This window comes from Carassius auratus, unplaced genomic scaffold (genome assembly GCF_003368295.1).
Source record: "Carassius auratus strain Wakin unplaced genomic scaffold, ASM336829v1 scaf_tig00214021, whole genome shotgun sequence".
NCBI classification, from domain to species: domain Eukaryota; kingdom Metazoa; phylum Chordata; class Actinopteri; order Cypriniformes; family Cyprinidae; genus Carassius; species Carassius auratus.
The window spans coordinates 1,480,622-1,506,245 of record NW_020527496.1 but is presented as its reverse complement, the minus strand read 5'-3'; the positions used below and the strand labels follow the sequence as shown (position 1 = coordinate 1,506,245).

The window sequence follows — 25,624 nt, the reverse complement described above, 5'->3', positions numbered from 1 at the left end:
CAAAATGTTTTTATCTTTTAACTTGACATTATTACATGGAATGTGTTAATAAACCTATTATTATTACAGTGAACACTTGCACAGGACTCTTAAGTGGCCTTTTATTTCATTACTATTATTTGCAAGTACAACTCTTGGAGTTTTGCTTCGAGTTTTGCATGGAAATACACATGCCAATGTAAATGTGTTTAGACTTGGTGGAATAGATCTGCTACGCTGCTGCTGCGGCAGAGAATTGGTACTGCCAATACATCCACAGACATGCTGCTGTGAGCATGTAGAAAATACTTCTGCTGAACAAATAACATACATGAAATAACCAGTGCATATAACATACATGAAATAACCCGTGCATATAACATACATGAAATAACCCATGCATATAACATACATGGAATAACCCCATAGCAGATCTATACAGGTGGAGCTGGGGGTAGGTGGAGGGTTTATGAAGCGCGCTGCTACAGCAAGCCGTAGTCAAGTATTTGCATGTTAAGCAGCAAGCTCATTGGCTCCTGATGCTAATAGGAATTAAAATTATATCTGTAATTATATCTAAGTTTAAGTTCGGCCTGCACCATCTAGACTTTCATGACAGAACTTGGTAAATACTTTTAAGATTCAAAGTTCACTACAAGTGCACATTCAGTAGGACTTCCTTTTTCTCAATGGATTACACAATCAAGTTTGTTAGTTGGTATTAGGGGTCATTCTTGAATTCAGTTTGTGAAAATGTTTAATTGTTCCTTCATGTACACATCCAGACTGACCTTTATGCAGAGAAAAATATGTAATCAAAATACTTTATCTAGCTAGGACAGAATGAAGTCTGGAGACAGGGAACTGTGTGTGTGTGTGTGTGTTTTCTACCTTTCATTGTCATGTTCAGATTTATCTAAATATAGGACCGCTCCCTTCATTAGCATGACCCGAAGTACAAAGGCCCCACAGTAAATAGATTGACAGCTAATTTCGAAAGGAGTGCTGTCAGCTGTGTTTTAATAAAAAACCAAGGGTTGCGTGAGTGGCATGAAGCTGCCTCACTGTTGTCATGGAGATGGAGAGGGTGCCAGTGATGTCTGCCTGCCAGAACTGTTCAGTGCTGCTGGAAAGTGAAGATGCCATGTTGTGCCATGACAGTGACTTACCCATATGGTCGAAATGAATTATTTGCAAATACATGTCAGATAGAAACTATGTAAGCTGCTGGAATTCTTATTTTTATTTTTTATATCGTCCAAGCCTATGATGAGGATTAATATAGAGCTTATTAAGAGGTATTCAGCCTTGATTCAATTATCAGGTTGGCCTTTTTAGATAATCTGTAGAATAATGTGACATAAACCTGGGATATTAACTGTAAAATTTCATCTAAGAACAACATAGCGACAGAATGACTGTTAGCAAGCATGCTAAATCACAAGTTGCTCATGCTCATCTTGGAACATCCTGATCATCCTTCCATGGTTATGAAACTAGCCACACTTTTAAATTTGTGCAAAATTAAAAATCTTGGTTTTTGCCAAGAGACCCTGATGTATCATGTATCTGGCTACCATTGTGAAAAAAGTGCCCTTTAGCATGATTTTAAAATGAGTACCCGAATAATATACTGAAAATACTTAAGTGTGAACTGAATATAATGTTTTCAGGCTCTGAATTGCATGTTAATTGCATTTAAATGAAAATGTATTATAATTATAGTATTGAATGTACGGAGCCCCGCACATGACATGCAGGAAAAAATAGTGGGCTAAATCGTGCGCACAATATACTAATTCGTTCCCTCAATGTACTAAATCATGCACACAATTTAGCAAATCGAGGGAATGCAATAGTAATCGTGCGCACGTTTTAGTCCTTGAGGGAACGAATTAGTAAATCGTGCGCACATTTTTTTTTTTTTTTTTTTGCATGTCATGTGCGGGGCTCCATAGTAATGTATTGCAGTTAGTTGTTAGATTGATTTTTGACTTATGTAGGACTTAAGTACATCTTATTATATTATACATAACTTTAAATGTAATATCAAATAACACATTATGAATTATAATGTGTCACTATCACCTGCTGGATAATCTTTTGCACACACTCTTCAGCACTCATTGTTTGCACCTGTGTCTTGTTAACCCTGACTACTCACCATATTTAAGCCACCATATTGCAAAGTCTTGTATCTGTTACTACTGCATTTCTGAGCATTTAATTTATCTGATCCATGGTTTTGAGTCTTGACCCCTGTCTGTTTTCTGGATTTTCCTAGGTTTTCTGCCTGGTATTTTGTGTTGGACTGTTTAAATGGTGTTTATGACCTCTTGACTGTTTATTGGATTTAGTGGTGGGCAGAGCGAGGATCCATGAAATATATTTTTATACTGGCATTACTCTGCCATTTAACTCCGTATGAGAGCTGGTTTATGTATTTTGTTAGTGTTAATATCTGTTATGTTTAGCTGTGTGTAAAATTATTTTATTTTGACTCTGCTTGTACAGCAGTTTGGTGAACAATTGTTGTTAAAAGTGCTCTATAAATAAACTTTGATTTGATTTGAAACACTGAAACAGTTGAAGCAAATGTGCCCAGGCTTCAAAACAATTGGACACCTGTCTCTTATTTTCAACTATTGCCATTTTGTAATGTGTTGTAACATCTCTGCGACAACTGAATGAACTCTTTGTGAATATGTTATTTTGGTCATGAAAAAATAAACATTAATAAAAGACATCAAGTCACAACTGACATGGGTATTTTGAATTGACTTAAACACGTGACATTCGTGATTCAAATCATACTTTGGAGCAGCGTTTCTAAACATCTGTGCATCGAGATCTCGACACCGTGTCGAAACATCAGTTTTCACGTCTATGTCTATGGATTACCCTTTAATAAATGCTGCATTTGGATCCTCAACCTTTAGTCTCGAAACAGTGAGTGATAAAAAGAAGTATGTGCTTTAGTATGTTAGACAAGACAAAATGTGTATACTTAGTTAATGCATGACTAAATATTATTAAAACATAATGATTTAAAATGTACTTTACAAAAGTTTTATTTATCGTTATAAAGTGTACTTTTTACGTGTGCATATAGTGTTAAACACTCATGAAAGTGAACTCTTTTTAAGTACACAAAAGTAGCCTTTTATTTCATTAACATTACATTATATATAAAAAAATATATACTGTACTACTTTTTCACACTGTTACCACATTTGAAGATCAGGATCCTGACCTGTAGCTCAGTATAAAGTGAAATAATAAGTGAAAAATTTAGTACTTACACAGTAGGTCTATAATCAGTCTTGTCAGTCAATCACCTTTTCGATTTTCCTTCACCCCTCAATTTCTCCTCCGTCTTTCAACTCCCTCTGCTTATGCAATCACATTTATTGCATCACTGACAGATGAATAAGACCCACACCATAGTATAGGATTAAATTGCTTGGCAGGAATCCATGGTGCGTTAAAGTGAAAACGTGACCGAGCAAAGTAAAGCAGTTATCCAGGATAAGGACAGATGGGTGCTGAGGAGCTAACCCTGATGCCCCAGACAGGTGAACCCTGGAGCCCCAAACCTACAACACATCCGACCCTTAAGACTCATCAGCCCTGCTGGGAGATGACAGCACGCTGAAAAGGTCATCCTTTATATAGCGCGCATACACGGCAACATAAGCTACTGAGAGAGAAAGAAAGAGAGAGGTAGAATGAGAATTGACTCTTTGCAAAGCCCCACTGTCCAATCCTAGTTAAGCAACTGTCAATAGTGACATGGCACTTCAGGGATAGTTCACCCAAAAATGAAAATGATGTCATCATTTAACCAGCCACACGCCATTCTAAACACATTTGACTGGTGTTCTTATACGGAACATTAAAAAAAGTTTGCTTCTGATCCCCACTGACTTCCATTATATGGACAAAAAAAGAAAGATTTCTCAAAATATCTTCCTTTATATACCACAAAAGTCATAGAGGTTTGGAAAGATAAGAGGGTGATCTTGGTTAACTATATGTTTAGAGCAGCTTTTTTCCCACCTTTTTCCAAATGTTCAAATAAATCCATTTCTAAAAACAGAAACTACTTTGCCTAGTCTCAGTTTATTCCTCAATTCTTAATTTTTTTCCATTCTAGCAGCGTTTTCTTCACACTGTTCACAGAAGTTAATTTCTGAGGAATGTTTTTCACAAACTTTTTCACGTGAAGTTCTCAGAGATTTCATTCAGTTCAATGGTGCTTTCAGTAAAGCAACAGGGGGACAAACCAAATATAAAGATATTCTCAAATTCATGTACATTTTTCAGTTTAACGTTACACTCAAATTGTTAACGTGACAATAAAATTTGAATTAAAGGTTTTTCAATAATAGTCTCAGACCATATATACCAAACTGTATATTTAATTATATTAATACAATTATATTGGTTAGATTTTAGTTTTTGTGCCAGTTTATTGAGGCTAAATTATAGTTAATAGTTTGATAATAATGAGAATTGGTTTCCAAACTAAAGTGTGCCCATTATATTATTATAATGTCTAATAAATATGATGTATATTAATAAGCTGTTAATAATTATACAAGAACAATAGGCCCATAGTGAATGACAACTTTGCCCAAAATGCTCTATTGTTTGTCAAAGGAAGTGTTTTGATAGTTTAGAAAAAAATACATCTAATCAGTTGAGAAAAACATATTATTCATTTAAAGGAACAAACAGACATAGCTCAATTAATAAAAATATATAATTCATGTTTTGTCACAAAACTTCTGACTAATAATGACTGTGTTGTCATTGAAATATGAATTCCCTTTCATCGTCTTGTGGTTCATGGCTAATGCAGTCAAATTCACCCTCATGAATAAAAAAAGGAGCAACCTCTTAAATCCTGAAATGTGGCAAAACTGACGAGACGTCAAAAACAAAAATATATATTTAGCCCCATGTGCTCATAATAAGAGTCATTATAAACTAGCTATTGGATTTTTTTCGGACAGGTTCGTCTCCGTTCGGCAGGACAGCTCACATTAACACACACTGCAGCGCTGGCTTGCAGCACTGTGTTAACACTTGCAGGCTGCTGTTGACCCTTATAGAGAGTGAGAGTGTTACATGGCAATTCCCACTGGTCACAGAGTCTGTAATTACCCTACAGGAGCACAATTACGCCAGGGGAGAGGGAAAATAAGAGGGTATAAAAAGAAAGGCCTAACAGTGGGCTGCGGACAACAGAAACTTCCTAAGACTCTAATCTAGGTTGGATAAATCTTATTTTTTTCACCAACTAAAGAAGCAGACGAGATGCAGGTTTATTCCTGGGAGAAGACAAGGTTATGCTGTGTTACTGAGCCACACATGCAGTCATCCGTGAGTCATGCAGGGTGAAGGGAAGGTTAGCCTGTTCAGAGCTTTTCTAAGAGCAGGGAACATGCTCAGCTGAATAACACACAGCCATAATATCCTACGGCCACACATAAACATGTACAGAGACCAGATGAAGAAAATCTAATGAACGGGCGCCCCTGTATATCAACACATATTAAAACACAAATTGGTGTTCTGAAGAAAGCACAGCAGAACTGGCACATTTAAAACTGCAAATAAAAACTGCAATTAGATTTATTTCCCCAAATTGTTGAACCCTTGCTGCTTACTGACTCTAGAACTATTTTATCATCAGCTAGGTGAAAATCATAAATCTGATCAATTATAAAAGTTATCCACAACTTTTCTACTTAGGGTTTCAAAAAAAGACAAGATCCTGAGATAATGGAAATGAGTGAAACATGGTCAGAAGTAGTTCTTTTATTTCTGTCATGACAATTCTTGGAGAGTTTAGCATGGTGATAAGCATGGCGATGTTAATGTGTTTGGTTTCGGGCAACAGATCTTCTAGGCCCCTGTCTTGCTGCACAGAACAAGAACTGAGACTTGATGCTGTCAATGCATCCACAGACAAGCTGCTGTCAGCATTTAGGAAATACTGCTGCTGCTGCTGCTTAACATATACACAAAATCATTCTTTAGCAGATCTATACAGGTGGAGCTGGGGAAGGTGGAGGGCTTCTGAAGCACAACTGCTACAGTGAGCACTAGCCAAGTATTTGTATGCTGACCAACAAGCTTACATTAACAACATGTATAAGAACATGATGGATGGAAAGAGGCACTTGTCGAAATTGTAAAAGGAACCATGTTCTTTTTTTGCCCTCCTGATCATGTAAAGATTATGGTTTGTGTAGGTAGTGTCTATTAGGTTAAAACTGCAGCTCTGCAGTGATACGTTATTTTGTTTGTGTGTTTTGAAGCTCTGATCTGATCTGCTCAGCTACTTTGATATTTCTCTAGTTTTACTGATTTCTGGAAATTTAACATTTGAAGAAGTATGATTTTTTTGTCTTTTTCTTTTTGTCTTTTTTTTTTTTTTTTTTGCAATGGCTGGAGTGTTTCCTTTTGAATAAAAGGAAAATGTCTGTTAACTTTGTGTGAGACACTTTTATGTTATTTCCTTTAATGCAATATCAAGTAGCCTATTGTTTTATATTTGCAAATAAGGACAAGAATGTTGAGCGGAGGTGAAGGAACATGTAAAGAAATTAAGTGAGAAAAAAACGACACACCAGAAATGACAAACCATGGTGTGAAGTTGTTCAGGCTGTGACAGCGAAAGGCAAACGGGGCAACAAAACAATGAGCATATCTGACAGAGAACAGCAGGGGAGATGGAGTATTCAAAGTTACCCACCTTGCTGGTTTAGCTGCAGCGTGCTCTTGCTCCACTGTGACAGACCCACGATAGCCACCATCTTGGCTCCCAGGCTGGAGCGACGCTTCTTGTTTCCAGCCAGGCCTGTGGCATCAGGCCCTGTGCTGCTGGGGCTCTTCTCCAGGTTGTACATGGCACCACTAATGCTGGAACTGCGAAATACATTCCGGGGGGCCACCGTGCTCATCCCGCCTGGGCTGGGTACATCCACTGAGCTGCTGAGCATCATGGTCGCTGGGTGCTGGACTGGAATAAGGCTAGGAGGAAGAAGGTGTAAAGGTAGATGCAACAATTAATTTATGGAAGTCTCTTTTGCTCATAAAAGCTGCATTTATTTGATCAGAAAAACAGTAAAAAACTGTAATATTGTGAAATATTATAAAGTTTATAATAACTCTTTTCTGAAATTTATTTATATGATGCCAAGATGAATTTTCAGCATCAATACTCCGGTCTTCAGTGTCACATGATCCTTTAGAAAGCATTCCTGTAGCTCAATTGGTAGAGCATTGTGCTATTAAGCGCAAGGATGGGGGTTCGATTCCCCGGGCACATGATGGGTAAAAATGTACAGCCAGAATGCACTGTAAGTTGCTTTGGATAAAAGAGTCTGCTAAATGCATAAATAAAAAAAATACAAACAGAACAAACACTGTACATTATAAAAGGACTAGGATTGGGAAACGCTGCCTTACCATACTGTGATGCCGTGTCCAAGTGTGACAAGACAAAAACAACATAACCCATTATAAACGAGGCATTTGTTGCATCTAGTAGGGACAGAATTACTGATTATAATGACTTATACTGTCTTTTTACACATTGTGTATCGCCCCACGTACACACAACACCATGTCTGCATTTGTGATTGGTGAAATGACTAACAAGAAGTGCTACTCTACACTGCTTAAAACTCCTGTTTGAATCATTAGTGGCAAATTCTTTAAATATGTAAACGGTACTTCATACTTACAGACTGTGAGTCAGAAGCACCAGACTGTCCTAGTTGTGTCCTCTTTTGGGAGGGCAAAACAATGTAGCTTCGCTTTCACAACGAAACAGTGTCTCCACAACAAAGCGGCTACAGCAAGAATAAAAGTTAAGCCTTCTTTCTGTGCGTGAAAATTTGGGCAGTATTGTGCAAATCTTCCCACATTGTGATGTAGATATGTGAGGGTGTGTTATCTTTCATAAAGAATATCTCTTCGGATTTGAGACTTTAGTCTTTGACCTTTAAAGATCTTCTTTATGCACCAAGAGCTTGTAACACTCCAGAGATATAATATATCATTCTATTCTAGCCACACAATTCCCCATAATGTGATGCAAGCTCAAGTTCAGCTGCTTGGCGAATTTGAGCCATAAATGAAAAAAGTGTAGCCTAATCCGTGTTCTATCTTCTCCATGAACAGCATCTGCATGTTTGTTTTCTGCACTCCCATTCTATTCCTCGCTCTCCTTTCCCCCTGTTCTCTACTCGCCGCTTTGATCTGCACTTCCTCATATCAGCTCATGCATTTCTGGGTCTGTGGCAGTCCTCCCTCTTGTAAATGAATCAGCCTGCCTCCCTGAGTGATAATAATCATAATTTAGAGCTGGATCTGGACTAACACTCTTTTGAAATGAAAATGAAAATGAAATGAAAAGAAAGCAGGGTGAGTGTTTATCATAGTAATCAGGTTGATTTAGGTTTGTGTATGTGAGGTCTGAATGGCTGGGAGAGATGAGCGGAGAACAATGGGCTGAAATGTGGCAGCATGGCCGATCAAAGCAACCCATGGCCCTCTGCTGCTTTGTCCATCGTGCCTTGAGTTCTAAACTGTTGCCGCTGATAAGTACAGACAGATCACCTTTTATCAAATGTCTCACTGCACAGACTGTATTACAGCAAGCCATCACCCATGTCGACCCGTGCCTCGCAGAAAAAACAGTCTTGACTTTTGAGGTCAACTAGAACCAAGTGAAGAGAGTTCAATTTATTTACGGTGTCCTGACAGGGCTTAATAGAGCAAGAACTTGTGGGTCACTGTACTCTCTCAATCACAAATACCACTTTACACAGACACGCTGGCAATGCTGCTGGTGCCAGACCCAGTGCCCAGTTTGCCCCCGTTCCATGTGTAGCCAACAAAGAAAAGCAGAAAAATAGTCTCAGCTATGACTCTTTATACCTACTGGTCTCAAAATAGGAATGTCAAAGGCTGAGAGTCAGTATAATATACTACACTATCACAAATCAAAACTAGACTGACTCCATTAGAAATCTAGACTAAAAGTGCTTGAGTGAATCTATTCTATTATAAAATGACTCTATTTAAAAAATAATATGTATGAATATATTGGATAGATGTTATAATTGATAAATATTTAATGTTTTACAGCTATACAGTTGCTGGGACTTTAAAATAGGTTTTAAAAACTAGTAGTAGGACATGTAAACATTGAATATGATGCTCTATGTTTGTCAATATAAAGGACCTCTTTGCCTCAGAAGACATCTTTCACTCTCTACCATATTTTCCGGACTATAAGTCGCATTTTTTTTTCATAGTTTGGCTGGTCCTGCGACTTAAAGTCAGGTGCGACTTATTTATCAAAATTAATTTGACATGAACCAAGAGAAATGAACCAAGAGAAAACATTACCGTCTACAGCCACGAGAGGGCGCACTATACTGCTCAGTGCTCATGTAGTCTACCACTGAAAACATAGAGCACCTTCTCGCGGCTGTAGACGGTAATATTTTCTCTTGGTTCTAATTAAATGTGACTTATAGTCCAGTGCGACATATGTTTTTTTTTCCTCATCATGACGTATTTTTGGACTGATGCAACTTGTACTCAGGTGCGACTTATAGTCTGAAAAATACGGTAATTTACCGTGCTCAGAGAGTATGTGGAGTGCTCTGCAAGTTTTGTCACTCAGAGCAGCTAACCTAACACTAAAGGCTGCCAGTTACGAAGCAGACACTGGGTAGTGGACACTATTAACCTGGCTTATGCCACAGTGGGCTTACAGTGTCCTATAGGAGTAAGGGGCCATTCCACTAGGGGAATTGCCACCTCCTGGGCTTGATCCTGAGGATTTTCTATCGATTTGATATCTGTGCGGCCGCTGGCTGGTCCCCACCTTCCACCTTCACCAGATTTTATAATTTTTATAAATTACCTTATTCTCTCTAAGAGTGCAGAAGGTCATGTTATGTAGTCCCCAGCTTTGTGGCTGCTGACACATATTAGCTCATGTCTACATGAGCCCTCAGTACGGGTGCTCCGGGGCAGGGCTCGCAGAGCAGCTACGTTCGGCACTTGCTTATAACAAGGCACTTTTGGATGCATTCCCAATCAGTGTTTAATGCAAAAGGAGAGACTGTTTGAAAGGGAACTCGAGTCAATGACTGTCGCTAACAGTCAATAGATTCTGAAGAATGGCTCTCTGAGACAAATTATACAGCGTTTAACGCAACACTCATTCCCTTATCTCAGGGAAGCAAGGTTACTTTAGTAACCTAAGCGTTACTGTTTTTAGAGGAGTGAATGTGTTCCTACACAACAGGTGGAATGTTAATATCTATACTAGACAAACAAGTTATATGTAAGTCTACACTGTAACATTTCTATTCTATATATACATTTTGTAGAGAAGCTCTAAAATATTTACATTTTATTTTTACATGTATTTGTTTAATAAATTATCAAGGTTGTAAATTGGTTAACATTTTAATAAAAAAATATATATATATTTTTTAATTGTAGTATATACCAAATATTAATATTAAACACCTAATATTAACAATATTAGATAGCTATCTAACCAGCACGGATGCTAGGGAAAGTTGACATACATGCGATTTTGTACTGTGAACCCATTCATGGGCATTACTCCACTGGCTCCCTTAATCAACTTCAAATGATTGTTCATCCGATTGTGAAGTACACTTTAGATTCATGAAATTTATTGAGTCTTTTTACTGACTCATTGTTTAAACTTTACGTCAGCTTAAAGATACACATTCACAACATAGTTCCGTTATTGCAATCAATTAATAATGGTATTCCAAAAAAAATAAAAAATCAATAACCTGGCTTAATATTTGTCATTGTTTTCCATATGAGATCCAATTGCATGGTTGAATTGATAATCATTACATCTTATTTTACTTTTTAAGTTGCACAGAAATAATTGAATGGTATTTAAATGGACCAAATACTATATGAGTGACTACAGTGATATGCAATTTTGCAGCTGGACCAACACTAATATGTCAAAAACCAGCTCGGAAATTAATGCCGAAACCAGCTCAAGGGTAGACCTCAGCATAACGCTGTCTTTTAGAAGGTCCAAGAAGTATTTCAACAATGAAGCAAACACCAAGATGACCCTCCCCAGACACACTCAATCATTCTCACCACAGCAAAGGAGCCCAAATCTCAGAGAAGTGAAGAGGTCGTCATTAGTCACTGGAGAAAACGGGTTGGCCCATACATCACTGGCCTGTTAACCCACTTCTCTTTACAGAAATTTCTTAATTTGGACCTGTGCTCAACACATTATATCCTTACGCTTCTTTTTATGGGCTGGAGAGATAAGATTAATCATATGACCTCTTTGGGATGACATTGACAAAAATCACAGCCATCAGAGCTCCTCTTGGTTTAAAACCAAGAAACTTCTGTCCTCACTGGAGAAACGAAGATCGTGATTTCTTGAGAAGCTTTAGTTAAAGTGTAAAGTGGTCATTGAATTCTTACCAACTGCTTTTCACTGAACCATCAGGGTGAGTGTGGAGCACATGAGTAACCAATTAATCAAATTACAGTTAATAGAGTAGAAATCATAATTGCTTTTGGCCTCGTCAGTTTCTTGGCAATGGATACATGTAATTACAGTTATTAATCAGTCCACTGGATGAAAAGGTGCTTATTTTATTGAAAACTAATTATATGTTTTTAGGTTTGACAGCTTAAGGAGGTGTCTCCAAAAATATTTTGCCATTAGCGCACACTATACACACACTATTCATTAAAAATAAAGTTTATTCATTGGTCTACAGTTCCTTCAACAACAATGGAACGTTTCCATTAAAAAGTTTTTATAATGGAAAAGGTTCTAAAATAATTTAAAAAAATGGTTCTTTTAAGAACTGTTCACTGAAAGGACCTAGAAAGTGTTCTTCTATGGCATCACTGCAAAAACACGAGATGGTATTAAATATACTGTAAATATCATGAGATGGTAGAAATGTATCAACCAGTATTCTGGTATACTGTTTATACCACAAATATTTAGAATATAAAGGGACAGAAATTTGTGAGCAACCAAGAAACATGGAGGTCGTAATACAGAATGTGACTTATTGTAAAAATATATATATATATATATATATTATTTACATTTGTGGTAGGAAAGCAATGACTCAACTTGCTGCATTCATACAGAATTCATTTGATGTGCTTCCACTGAGACTCAACTGAATATTCATGCTATACGTCCATCAAGTTATAAATAAAAATGGAAAATAATCAAAGGAGAACAAAAATGCTATAATTTACCAAGAACTGAACTCATCTGATTATCCAAAAATACCACATGTTTATTTACTATAAAAACCACAGGGTTGAATTTCCTGACAAAAATAACTGTATTGTAAAATGTTACCGTGGTATAAAATCATAGCATGGAATAAGATTTTGGTAAACCATCCACCCCATTCAATGTCAAGATTGTTCTGCTGTCTCTTTCTCTATGTCTGTGTATTTTTGGAAAAGAAGTTTTATTCTGTGTTCCAAGTCCCACTCAGCCGGTGATATCAGGCCAGGTCGCTTCTACATCACACTTGAGGGCGAGAGAAGAGAGAGATAGTAGATGTGTGAACACCAAACTCAAACACGCACTCCTCTCCATGCTGTCTGTCTCTCATCATACAAGATATGCTGTGTCACAGCACGAGTAATGCTACAGTCACGCTCATGCTCACTTATACACACAGCTAAAAGAAGGCCTGGACTACAACAGCCCATAACACTGTCTTCATTAACACAACATTAGTGTATTAGTGTGTGTGTGTGTGTGTGTGTGTGTGTGAGAGAGAGAGAGAGAGAGCGAGAGAGAGAGAGAATCAAAGGACTAGTTTGAACTGAAAAACTAGAAGACACCGGGTGCTTGCTAATTGTGTATCACCATTTGAACATTTTGAATATGCTGACATGAAATATTTCAGTCAATTAAGGCTTTAACTGAGCACTAAGTAAACTGTCACTTATTATAAAGTTTTACACAGTAAATAAATTAATAGGCCTATATTTAAAAAAATGTGATTACAAAATAAATTCTGTTTTAATTTCCATGGAGAGGGTTGTTGCATGGATGTGACATATTGTAATCACATGACCAGTCAAATACTGCTCGCTTTACCTTTGTAACCACCCAGTTCCTGAGCGCTTTTGTTTGCAGAATATCTGAATCATGAATAACAGTCAATAATTCAGTTCTTCTTATTTTGAGTTTTATTCCACTCAGAAAGACTTCCAGCAGCTACATGTTTGTAATAGACAAATCCATTACTAAAGGGTTGGTTCACCCAAAATGAAAATTATGTCATCATTTACTCATCCTCAAGTTGTTCCAAACCTGGATGAGTTTCTTTCTTCTGTTGAACACACAAAAAAAGTTATTCTGGCCGTAGTTGTTGACTTTTCCCTTATCCCTAGCATTTTTCCCTACTATGGAAGTCAATGGCTTCTGGCAACTATTTGTTTACCAACATTCTTCACAAAACAGCCCCAATGCTCATGTCTCTTATTGGTTTGGAACAACATGAGGGTGAGTAAATGATGACCAGATTTGGGGGGAACTATCCCTTTAAAGCAATTTAACTTCAAATCATTTGGACTGTTTGATTGGTTGATCTGTGCATATTTCTCTACTGTTTCAGATGAGATAATATAATGTACAGTGGACTCATTTTAGATTAAAAAAAAATCTTTATGGATTTGTTTCTTACAAACATCCAATTTTTTTCACTTCACAAGACATTAACTGATGGACTGGATTGGTGTGGCGGCACCCATTCACTGCAGAGGATCCACTGGTGAGCAAGTGATGTAATGATACATTTATACAAATCTGTTCTGATGAAGAAGTAAACTCATCTACATTTTGGATGGCCTGAGGGTGAGACATTTTCATAAAATGTTCACTTTTTGGGAGAACTATTCCTGTAAACACAACAGACTGTCACTGAACATCATTGTGGTTAGAAGTCTTGGATTTCAAGTTGGAACTGATCACATATAACTTTAGTAGCATTCATTAAGTTAAGTAGAATGGTAACTGTTACCATTGAGATTTCACTGTGCCACCCAGTGCAACATGAAATAAACTACCAACATTATCTTGGTTGGCCCTTGTGGTAGTTGTGGCTGGTTAGGTGAAACACTCAGATTTCAATGAAAGAGAGAGCTTTGATCGCTTGAGGACACAGCGTTTTGGAAGAAAAGTATGAAAAGGGAGCAAAGAGAGGCCGTGTACGTATATTAAATCTATTAGTTCCAGAAATACAAAGAACAAAAACTAGAGATTCAGGACATTTAGTGCAAATGAAAACCCAATCTTGTCTGTAGCAGCATGTGTGTAAATGAGCACAATGGAATGGTCCTTCCGTGTTTCTTTTCTTGTCCCTGTCATCCTACGTTCCTGCTCTCCTCCCTCACTGCTTCCTTTCTCAGCCCTCTTCCAAATCTCTTGTTGCTTCTTATTTAACCATGGTGCTGACACAGATATCGGACAGAATGGGTAGGAGTTGCATATAAACTGTATTTTTGCAGCTCTATGTTCTCTGTTTATTATAGTAGCTTACCTAGTTTTTTTTTTTTTTTTCTTAATGAGCATGTATTCTATTTATCTTGCATTATGCATTGTTAATTTCCTTTTATTTGACAGTGAATGGGTGCCGTCAGAACATCACAATAATCCTAACCCTAATCCACACCACTTCCAGTCCACCAATTAATGTTTTGTGAAGTGAAAAGAAGACATTAGTTGATGTACTGGAGTCCTGTGGATTAGGGTTAGGATTATTGTGATGTTTTCATCAGCTGTTTGGACTCTCATTCTGACGGCACCCATTCACTGCAAAGGATCCATTGGTGAGCAAGTGATGCAATGCTAAATTTCTCCAAATCCGTTCCTATGAAGAAACAGATTCATCTCGGTTGCCTGAGGGTAAGCACAATTTCAGCACATTTTCATTTCTAGGTGAACCATAGCTTTAATTGTCTCCCTTTACTCCTTCAAGATGACACTGTTTGTGTGTAAATAATGTATTCACTTTCTTCCCCCACCCTATTCTTCATCTCATTTTCTCTTTTCTTCACAGTGGGTGATGAAGTGTATTCTCTCAGGTGAGTGTGAGTTTGTGTGGAGGGTCAGGGAACATTGATTCATGTTAGCACACAGCAGATCAACACTGATTTGCACACGTCTGTCTCTCACACTCTCACTTTCACACTCTCTTTGTATTATAGGAGACCTTGTACGTCACTGATTATCAAGTACCTCTAAATCCAGCCAGAAATGATAGAGAGCTGGAGAGGGATGTGGACAAGAAAATAAATGTGTAGCAGCACTCAGCATAAGGGTTGCAGTCGACCGCAGAGTAGATCTGAATATTTAATGTCCCCTTTGGTTGTGATCTAGTGTTAGCGTTATGATGCTGCAATTATTGGAGAAAGATGGGGGCATGTTCACCTTTCACAGTAAGGAAACAAAGGCATGATTTGTATTCAAAGAGTCTTGTGCATACATATTACAAACTAAATTTCAAAGGTTACATTAGGTTAACTGCATTAACACTATGGACAAAAACATACCTAATTCAAGTATGAGATGTAGGCATGAATGCTTGGTCAACACATATCATGTACATGTGATGAAGTTTACTCTCTTTCAGTTGACACCACACATTCTTGTTCAGCAATATCCTGTTTCATAAAAATATGTCACATTACAGAGGTATAATGAGTTGCCAACACCATTTCAGGTTGACTTTAACGTGTTCTTGAACCACAAACTCAGCACTCATGGGGGTGTTCAAGAGTTACATTGAAATATTATTTGCCATTTAACGAATATGTTATTATTCACGTAGCTATCACTGAATATATTTACAGTATGAGCAAGATTCTCTTTAAACTCATGACCTTTGATGACGTTCACACTAATGCCTGCTATAGCACCCCTAGTGGCAGCATTGTGGAAGTTTATTAAGAAATTAATAATTTATTAAGCAAGGATGTATTCAATTGACTGTAAAGACATTTATAATGTATCAAAGAATCCATAAAAATTAGGCTACACACCACAACTGTTTTTATCATTTATAACAATCCATGTTATTATCATATGAGAATGATTTCTGAAGGATCATGTGACACTGAAGACTTAAGTAATGATGTTGAAAATTGTTTTCAATTGTAATAATTTTTCATAATATTACTATTTTTTTTACTATATTTTTGATCAAACGGGTGAAGACATGATCAGCATAAAAATCGTACTTATTCCAAACGTATGAAAATGATTGTGTGCATGTAAAGCATGGTTCTGACCTACATTACATTTTACAATTATCTCTATAAATGTTATTAATAACAGTAACACTCAGGGAACAATATGGATTATTAGCATGCATATTGGTCGCATATTGGTTGTTTATTAGTACTTACAAAGTACATGTTAATGCCATCACCAAATTTTAGATCCCTTAACTGAACCCTAAACCTAAACATAGCTACTACAACAACTTCCTTACTTACCATCAATAAGAAGTTTATTAAAGAAAAACTCTTAATCTAAAGTGTAACCTATTTATTAAATTATGTCTGTAAGCATACTCATTTTTAAGTAACTACTAGTCTATTTCCAAACTGTACATGTAATGTAAGATGTCTCAATAGCATTTGCAAGTGCACAAGTGCATTCACGAAGTCGAGCAGAATTTGAACTTCGCAGCTCATTGACAGGAACAGAAAGACACTTCACATGATGGCAGCTAAACGCCACAGAAGTACAGCTTCAGAAAGTACCACACAATCCAATCAGCACATCTCTGAACCGAGCTCAACAAAAATGCTAAATCACAGATTTACTGCCATCAGGAGGCTGCTTGCATCCAAGCCCAGTGCACAAATAAGTATAACCTGATATAAGAAGCACAGAATCTGAGCCCTGGAGCACCAAACGAAAACAAATGGTCCATTTTACACTCTACCTGATCCTAAAGGTTGAGAAAAAGCCAAGTGTTCCTTCAAGACAGAATGCTTGTCTCTAGCTGTTGTATGTGATGCATTATATACTTGGTTTCGTTATTTTCACCTCCTGCGCCCAACAAAACATAACAAATATGTGCAGCTACTTGAAATATGGATCAGAACAACAAAAACTAACATCAGATCTCTGACTTCACTAAAAGATCCACAACAATTCCTACATGCTGCATCCTGCTGGGCTTGTACCTGGCTTTACCACGGTATTCCAGTGGCACTTCACAGTGTTGGATATATTGAAGGAATAGGAAAAGCCTATTCTAATCTATGGCCATCCTGTTAAACCCGACTCAACATGGCCTTTGACAAACATCAGTGAGTAGGCTCCAAATAGTCTGGCAGCTGTGAACAGACCTCCAAATCGGATCTTTTACTGTCGTCCCATAGCTCTCTCAAATGGACGAGTCGACGTACTTAAATCAGTGAAGGGTTTTTTCCCACCCTTACGGCCTTCAGGCACTTTATGGATTTAACGTATCGACTCAAACGTGTCTGACAGGGATCACTGCTCCAGAGTAGATGTCTTTAAACATCTATACATAAACACTTTATGTCTGCTTTAAAATATATGTTCAAAATCAGTGAACAAGGAACCGTTTGTGTTAAACAGTGCATTGAAAACCTTGCATTAAGATCTTAATTCATTCAGAAGATCTACATTCAACCACTAAAAGACAGTAATGTCCATAAACATCTATAAAGCATACACACTGAATAATGTATTTTACTGGTGGGAATAAAGATATTACGAATGGGAGGTTAATGCAAGGTTTTTCAATGCTCCATTTAACACAAATTGCTCCTTATTAACTGGTATTGGACACCATATTTTTCTTCTAGAAAGTCGCATTTTAAAGTATGCAGTGGAGGGAAACATACCCATAATCAGATTAAAAAAAAAAAAAAAAAAAACGGTTCTCATTTAAATTAAAAGAAGAAAAAAATAAAAATGCAATGGCATACAGTAGAGGCATGATGGAAATAGACCACAGATGCAGGAGTGAAAATAAATGCAGCACGAGAGGTTTTGCAACATTCATGCAATGCACAGAATGCCTCATCAAATTCAATTTGCATTAACAAATGTATTCAAACAAAACATAAACGATTCATGCATAAACGCTGACAACACTTACCGGCAAACAGCGAGCAGAAAGAGGTTCGTGATCGGTTCGGTCGGTCAGATAATGCTGTGTTTCTGTCGTGTCGTTACAGATAATGTCATTGTTTGGGTTTCTTTGATGTTCGCGTGCCGGTGTCTGGACGGAGTTGCATGCACAGAAGAGCGCGACGGAGCGACTGACGGATGAGCGAGCGAGCAGCGCGCTCCTGGTCCAGCCTCCTCACAGCGCGCGCGTCTCGATGCTTACACACCTGATCCATTGGGCCCTATCGGGGCAGGTGTGTAACCATGGAGACGTGCTAGCGGCGATGAGACCGGATAAAAACGGTCTCATCGCCATCCAGTCCCCTGGTGGCGCGAATTACACTGCATAACCACGAACGCTTATTAGGACGCGTAATGAACTTATTCTCATCAACATCAGCATATTGATCCTGGCCAGACACACAATTACAGTGCTCTTGTTCACTGTCTTCTTCAGGCTTGTTTCTCCTGAAAATGGGAACGTGCATAGTCCTGATTCAGAAGCATAAAGATTGCCTAAAGGTCTCACCTCACTTGGATTAAGAGGTTTATGAATTATGAGGATCTAAATGAGCTGACAAGGCTGTGATAGTCACCTGGAAAGTGAGTACTATTGGATTAATGGAGGTCCAGGCTCGAACCTGCCAAAGTGAATTAAAGCAACAGCCATTTTTGCCCCTGGACATGAGAAATCATTGCTGAAGCCAGTGTTATCGCTGTGTGAGTGGGAGAACGTTCCTAATGTTTATCCTGCGAGCTAGGGTCACATGCATTGACCTCAGACCCACTCATAAACCAGCAATCTGACTTGTACCATCCCTTAAAACATACTTGGAAAAAACTGTGTATTATTCTATTTTTTTTTTTTTTTTTTTTTGCATCGTCTGGAAAAATAATAAACCTAAATACCATAAAGATGGATAAACTTTTCCAGTAATAAATGCTGCAGAGTAGGAATGGAAACCCATATTTATGATCCTGGATTTAAGAAATAGTTTAGGTTACTGATAGTTTTACTATAACAGAGGTCAACATTGAGGAAAAGAAGCATTCTGAAGCAGACTATGCAGGTTTTTATTGTGTGTTGGAAGTGGTAGTTCAAGGAACATCTGATCAATTCCTCAAGTTTATACTGTTATAATTAGCATGTGTAGTGCAAATATTAGTGTTATCATTGTTATCAGCAATGCCAGTCATGGGGACATCTAGACATATTGCATGTTTACTACAAGAACAATAGTTATAACATTATAAATAGTTTTCTTTGTGATGTTTGCATAGTGTGCTGTATTAATGATCCCTGATGAGGTCTTACCAGAATACCAGTTGCTAGGTCTGTTTATGGAAATAGGATTAGGTAGGAAACAGTGATCATTTCCTTGTTGCAGACCCTCTTTAACGGGGGGCATCTGGTTGTATCATGATGAAATTCATGTTATAATTGTGGGGCTGTGTGGTTTTGCACCGTTCATAACTGTTTCATGTTTTTGTCTTCTTAAACATTCTGTTTTGTTTGTTTAATTAAAAAAAAAATAAAAGATCATAACAAATCAGAATGCTGTGAACAAAATTTGTTTTGAGTTTTCAGATTATGAGAAATCAGATAATTGGAAATCAGAATACTGTCAACAACATGTAGTTTTTTTTTTTTTTTTTTAGTTTGTTTTTTAAATAAATCTGAATGATGTGAACGAATGTTTTGTCTTACTTTATTTTGCTCTTGAGAAATCAGAATGCTTTGAACATAAGTGTTGTTTTTGTGCTGTAAATATTGTTTCGGTTTTGCTTCGCCTGAGTTGAAGTGGTTTTGTTTTGTTCTTGAGAAATCAGAATGATGTCAACAAGGCTTTTGTTTTGCTTTGTTTTGTTTTTGAGAAATCTGTTGCGAGAAATCAGATTGATTGATTTGCTTTCACATGATGTAAACAAAAGCATTTTGTTTTGTTTATCCTTACCTAGATTTGCATTTGTTTTGCTTGGTTTGATTTTTTTAAATATATATATATATATATATATATATATATATATATATATATATATATATTTTTTTTTTTTTTTTTTTTTTTTTTTTTTTTTTTTGAGAACTAACCAGAACTGAGTGGCATTAAAATGTGTTATGATATATAAATGTTTCCTGTTTGGATATATTGTAACATGATTCAAAATAAATGTCTGCACAGACTTCATTTTGATTGTAGGTGAAAATATTTTGCACCTTTAACAAATGAATTATCCATATTTTGATACTGATGATTGACTGTGCTATAGGCAAACTCACACAGTGTTTGCTGGTAAGACTTATGACTACATGTATGTAGTTTGTTGGTGGTAAATGTTGCTGAAATGAATAGACATGACTAGCATCTGCAGCATAAACGTGAGGTCGGCTAAAATTCACCCCCATTCAGAGCAGTTCATCTTAAACTGCAGTACAGTGAGACCTCTGAGCCAGACGATACATATAGCCTACCTCCTACACACAATCAATACAGCAATTATAAGATGACAGGAGCAGATTCAATATACACTAACACAGCATCTTCACATTCGAGCTCATCACATCCAAATCGCCGCTTTCGTCGCGGTTAATCTGGTTTTCGTGAAACAGTGCCCTCTGCTGTACACACACACACACACACACACACACACACACACGCACGCACGCACGCACGCACGCACACACACACACACACACACACACACACACACACACACAGGCTATATTTATTTGATCAAAAAATACAAAAGAAACAGTAATATATTATTACAATTTCAAATAACTGTTTTCTATTTAAATATATATTACAAAGTAATTTATTTCTGTGATCAAAGCTGTATTTTCAGCATCATTGCTCCGGTCTTCAGTGTCACATGATCCTTCAGGAATCACTCTAATATTTCGATTTCCTGCTCAAGAAACATTTATTATTATTACTATTATTATTATCAATGCTGAAAACAGTGCTGCTTATTTTAAATGTCTTTACTGCCAATATATTGTTAATATAATGTATAGTTTCTGAATAAACGTAAATATATTTTAGTCAGATGTTTTATTGGAAAATCAACTTCTGCTGATTTGAGTGCAATATACTCAAAAAAAAAAAAAAAAAAAAACCTTGCCATTTAGTTTAGTTCCTTCATATGTAATGGGTTCAGATCTAAATAATTTAATCTAGTATGCTCAATTTAACATTATAACATTTGTCAAGCATAAAATTTCTAATGTGAGAACTTCTTTTTTTTTTTTTTTATAGCACTTAATCTCTAAATGTACTCTCCTAATGCAGTCTCTATGACTGTTCAAGTCTGTTTTCGTACATCTTGTTTGTTGTATTCCTTAGCTGTAGTCACTCTGGATAAAAGTGTCCGCTGTATATGCAAATGTCAAAGCTTTTACAAAACCCTATAATGGAAAAAACTCTTCCTATAATGGAAAAAGGTTCCCCACAATATGTGTGATCAGTTTGTTCTCATCACAGTCTGTGCCCTTCACACAGTCAGCAAGAGCTTCTGACGTGCAGAGTTACATCTTCAAGTGTCCTCTGAAGTCAAACAGACCCAGAAGCTGTGAAGAATTTGTCTTGCAGAGAAAGTGAGCTGTATGCCTTTGAAAGCCCTCAGGACTCTGAACCCCGACAGCTGAACTTCCTCCACCCTCTTCATCAAACCTGCTTTTACCTTTAAGTCATAGAAACAGTCAGTAACTTCGCCTCTTTAAAGAAATAGTTTGCCCAAAAATGAAAGATCTGTCAGTGTATACTCATACCTCATGTTTTTCCATACCTGTTTTACTTTCGTTCTTCTGAGGAACATAAAAGAAGATATTTGGAAAACATTTATAATCTTCTGATGATCTTTCGGTCGATAATGAGTTATATTTTGATCTGTTTATTGTGTGACTTCAAGCAACTTGGAATACACTTTTAAAAATGAAGGTTCTTTGAAGGAACTTTAGTATCCATTAAATATTTCTAATGTACAGAATGTTCTTTTTTTTGTATAGTGGAAAAGGGTTTATAGTAAAAAGGGTAGATGGTTAAAAATATTTAAACTAAAACATTTTATTTTAAACTGTATACTGAAAGATTCTTTGGTGAACCCAAAATGTTTCTTTTATAGCATCCCTGCACAAAAACCCATTGGGAACCTTTATTGTTAAGTGCACAGAGTACACGATTCATATAAACCACCTTTTTTATTGTATATTTTTAAACCCATTAACTCACTCAGATTTTGCATCGAGTTCAAGTTAGTCATACAAATACTCCATGTTGACCAACAGAATCACAACATTACAAACTTTGATTCAAAGCTTAAAAGTATTTGAAAATCTGACAAAAAGACAAAGGCTTAAGAGTGTGTGGGAAATCTGAATTGTGATAAAAATGATAAAAATCCATTCACTCCTTTTTTAAATTCCCAGAAACCTAAACGGTCTCAATAATTAAGCCTCTGCTTAGGCCCCGCCCACGACTGCTGACGGACTCTCTCATATTAGCATATCTCCGCCCTCAGCTACTGTCCGCTATGTGCTCCACGCTCAAGCAGCTGACAACAGCGTCTTGTAAGCAATGCAGGAGGTTTGGATTCAGGAATGAATGTGAGCCTTCAATTTCTCTTGACATCAGATCTACCGAGGAGGCAGTGGATTAGTTTAGTTGTTGATGGTAATGTGCCACTGAATACACACAGAATGGAAGAGAGAGGCGGGGTGAGCAGCTGCTCATTATCATTTAAAGAAACATGCACCGAAACGGGTCGCTGTGAGCAGAGCTGTTTTTGACAAAGTAAAAAGGGTGTTGTTTTACACGACCACTGAGGAATTTTAACCAAATTATGTTTAAGAAATTTAATGAAGACCCTAAAGAATCAAAATGGACATCTGATGTCCCCCCTTTTAAGTTATTGACCAAATTTGATGAATAGAATGTCCCTTTGAAGAATATGAATTCTTGTTTTTCCTTTTGGAATCCAACTGTTGCATTCTATTCCACTGACAACAGACCTTTTTGACCGTGACCTTTAACTAAAATGTTAATTTTTCTTGGGTGCACAACATCTTTTAGGCATCATTTGGGATTTCAAAAGGTCCCAAAAAAATGAATTTGCTTTAAAAGTAAATAAAGAAATAGTATTTAGGAATCATAAACTAGAAGCAGTAAGTGGAAAGATGGTGAGGAGACTGGATTTTAATTATAATGTTTATTTTATTTAAATAAAACACAAGGTTCCAATTAGCCGCCTGAGGCTAAAAGTTGAAGAAAGTGTGGCTTTTGATACTGTTATTTCTATACAGTCACCAAACATGGACAGTGTGCCTATAACCGTATGCAAACTCAGCAGGCTGTGCCACAGAAAAACAATTCAAGCTACAAGGTTTTAAAAATCATTTTCTTGACGTGAGAACTGGCAAAGAGTTATCACACTCTAAAAAATGATGGATTGTTTCAATCCAACTTTGGGTCAAATATGAACCAACCCAGGCTATTTTTTTTTTTATGAAATGTTTAAACCAAAGGCGGGGTTATTTAATATTTGACCCAAAGTTGGGTTGAAGCAACCCAGCATGATATGCTTCCAAAACAGTTTTGTTCTTTCGTCAATATTTTCCCCCTTCAAATCAAATGACGTCCTCCATTCACGCACACATCTGGTTTGTACGGTCACAACAACACAATGCTTTATTGCCATGTGAACAGACAGCAGGTCAGCCTGACATATTCACTTGATCTTCAAACACATCTCCCGCGATGGCCAGCAATGTGCTCTTACAATGCAGTGCTGGTTTAGATAGCAGTCGATGGCTAGGGCTGTGTGCCGATTCGGCTCCAGAATCACACATGCATGGAATGGAAACGAAATGGTGCAGATATTCAAGCATTTAAAACAAAAGAGTATGATTATTGCAAACCCTTCACTTACCAAAACCAGCTTCATCTTTGACTTAACTACTTGGTCTTTCGATATAAGGTGCAGTATAAAAGGTAGCATTGTTACTTTTAAAGCCTTTTTATATTAATCATGTATTATTATGTTGGGTGCCAATGGTTGATCTCATGAGATGAATAAATCAATATTTTTGACAAATCATGCTTGCCTGTCATTTGGACAAAAAGTTGATTATTGTTATTCATAATCAGTGAAATCATAAATGCATGCTTTTTTCGCCACAACAGCCAACGTACATATAAACATGTATGGTAATGTGAACGGATACACTCTCTTTGGGCAGATTGATTTATATATTTGAGGTTTGGTGTTTTATGACCGAGATATGTCCTGCTTGTATAAAACCATGCTTTTAGGTGAATCTCAAAAGCGGTCAATTTCATATTTCCTCCCAAATTAGGTTCAAATAAAATAAAGATTGGTTCACTATATAAAAACGCTGCTGCAATTAGTTCTAACAGCTTATTATATTAAATTAACAAATATCTATATAACTGGTTAACTCAACTTATAGTTGTAAGTCAAGCACAATACACTTACACTTAAGTTGAAATGACTGATTCTGTTGAATTTTAATTTGTGAAAGCTAATTATCACAGCGATCATTTTGACAGTGTTTTACGCCAGTTCGATATTTTGCATTGCGACATTTTTGATGATTAAGTTCATGAATCCTCAAATTTACAATACCGTAATGTGGAAAATATTATGTAGTATGACGTTTTTGTTTATTAATCATATATACGTTGTGCATTTAGTGCATTTGTTAAAATTATTTTAATTTACGATGATTTTAATGAATTAAAGTCATATATAATACAATTACTGTATTTTCCGGACTATAAGTCACACTTTTTTTCATAGTTTGGCTGGTCCTGCGACTTATAGCCAGGTGCAACTTATCAAAATTAATTTGACATGAACCGAGAGAAATTAACTAAGAGACATGAACCAAGAGAAAACATTACCGTCTCCAGTTGCGAGAGGGTTCTAAATAAATAAATGTTTTCTCTTGGTTCTAAATAAATGCGACTTATAGTCCAGTGCCACTTATATATGTTTTTTTCCTCATCATGACGTATTTTTGGACTGATGCGACTTATACTCAGGTGCGACTTATAGTCCAAAAAATACGGTACAATTCATTAAGAAAATGTCACAATGCCACAAAAGAGGCTATTTTAATGGCCTTAAAAATACCCTTCATTCCATTACACAAAACAATGTTTTTTTTTTCTTTATTTTAGTAAGACATTTCTTCCTTTTATTTTAGACGCATCCCCAGTAGCATGTCCTAGTAGCATGTTAAAATAAAAAAAATGGAGAAGATTTTGAGAATAAAGTTGCAATGTCACAATAATACGTATAAAATGAAGAAATTAAATGTTTAAAAGTAATAGGTGTAAATAAATAGGATTTAATTTAATAAATAAG

At 36.6% G+C, this 25,624-nt stretch overlaps 1 protein-coding gene across 1 annotated transcript in view; it reads right to left on the bottom strand.

Annotated features, from left to right (window-relative positions):
• Nucleotides 1-18,590, bottom strand: part of LOC113090796 (regulating synaptic membrane exocytosis protein 3-like) — a 64,216-nt gene extending 45,626 nt beyond the window's left edge. Inside the window, exons 1-2 of the mRNA XM_026256393.1 lie at nucleotides 18,228-18,590; nucleotides 6,746-7,023 (exon numbers count right to left, since the gene is read on the bottom strand). Coding sequence (XP_026112178.1) covers nucleotides 6,746-6,995 — 250 coding nt within the window. The 5' untranslated portion in view covers nucleotides 6,996-7,023; nucleotides 18,228-18,590. The remainder of the gene's footprint in view (nucleotides 1-6,745; nucleotides 7,024-18,227) is intronic.
• Nucleotides 18,591-25,624: the final 7,034 nt, after the last annotated feature.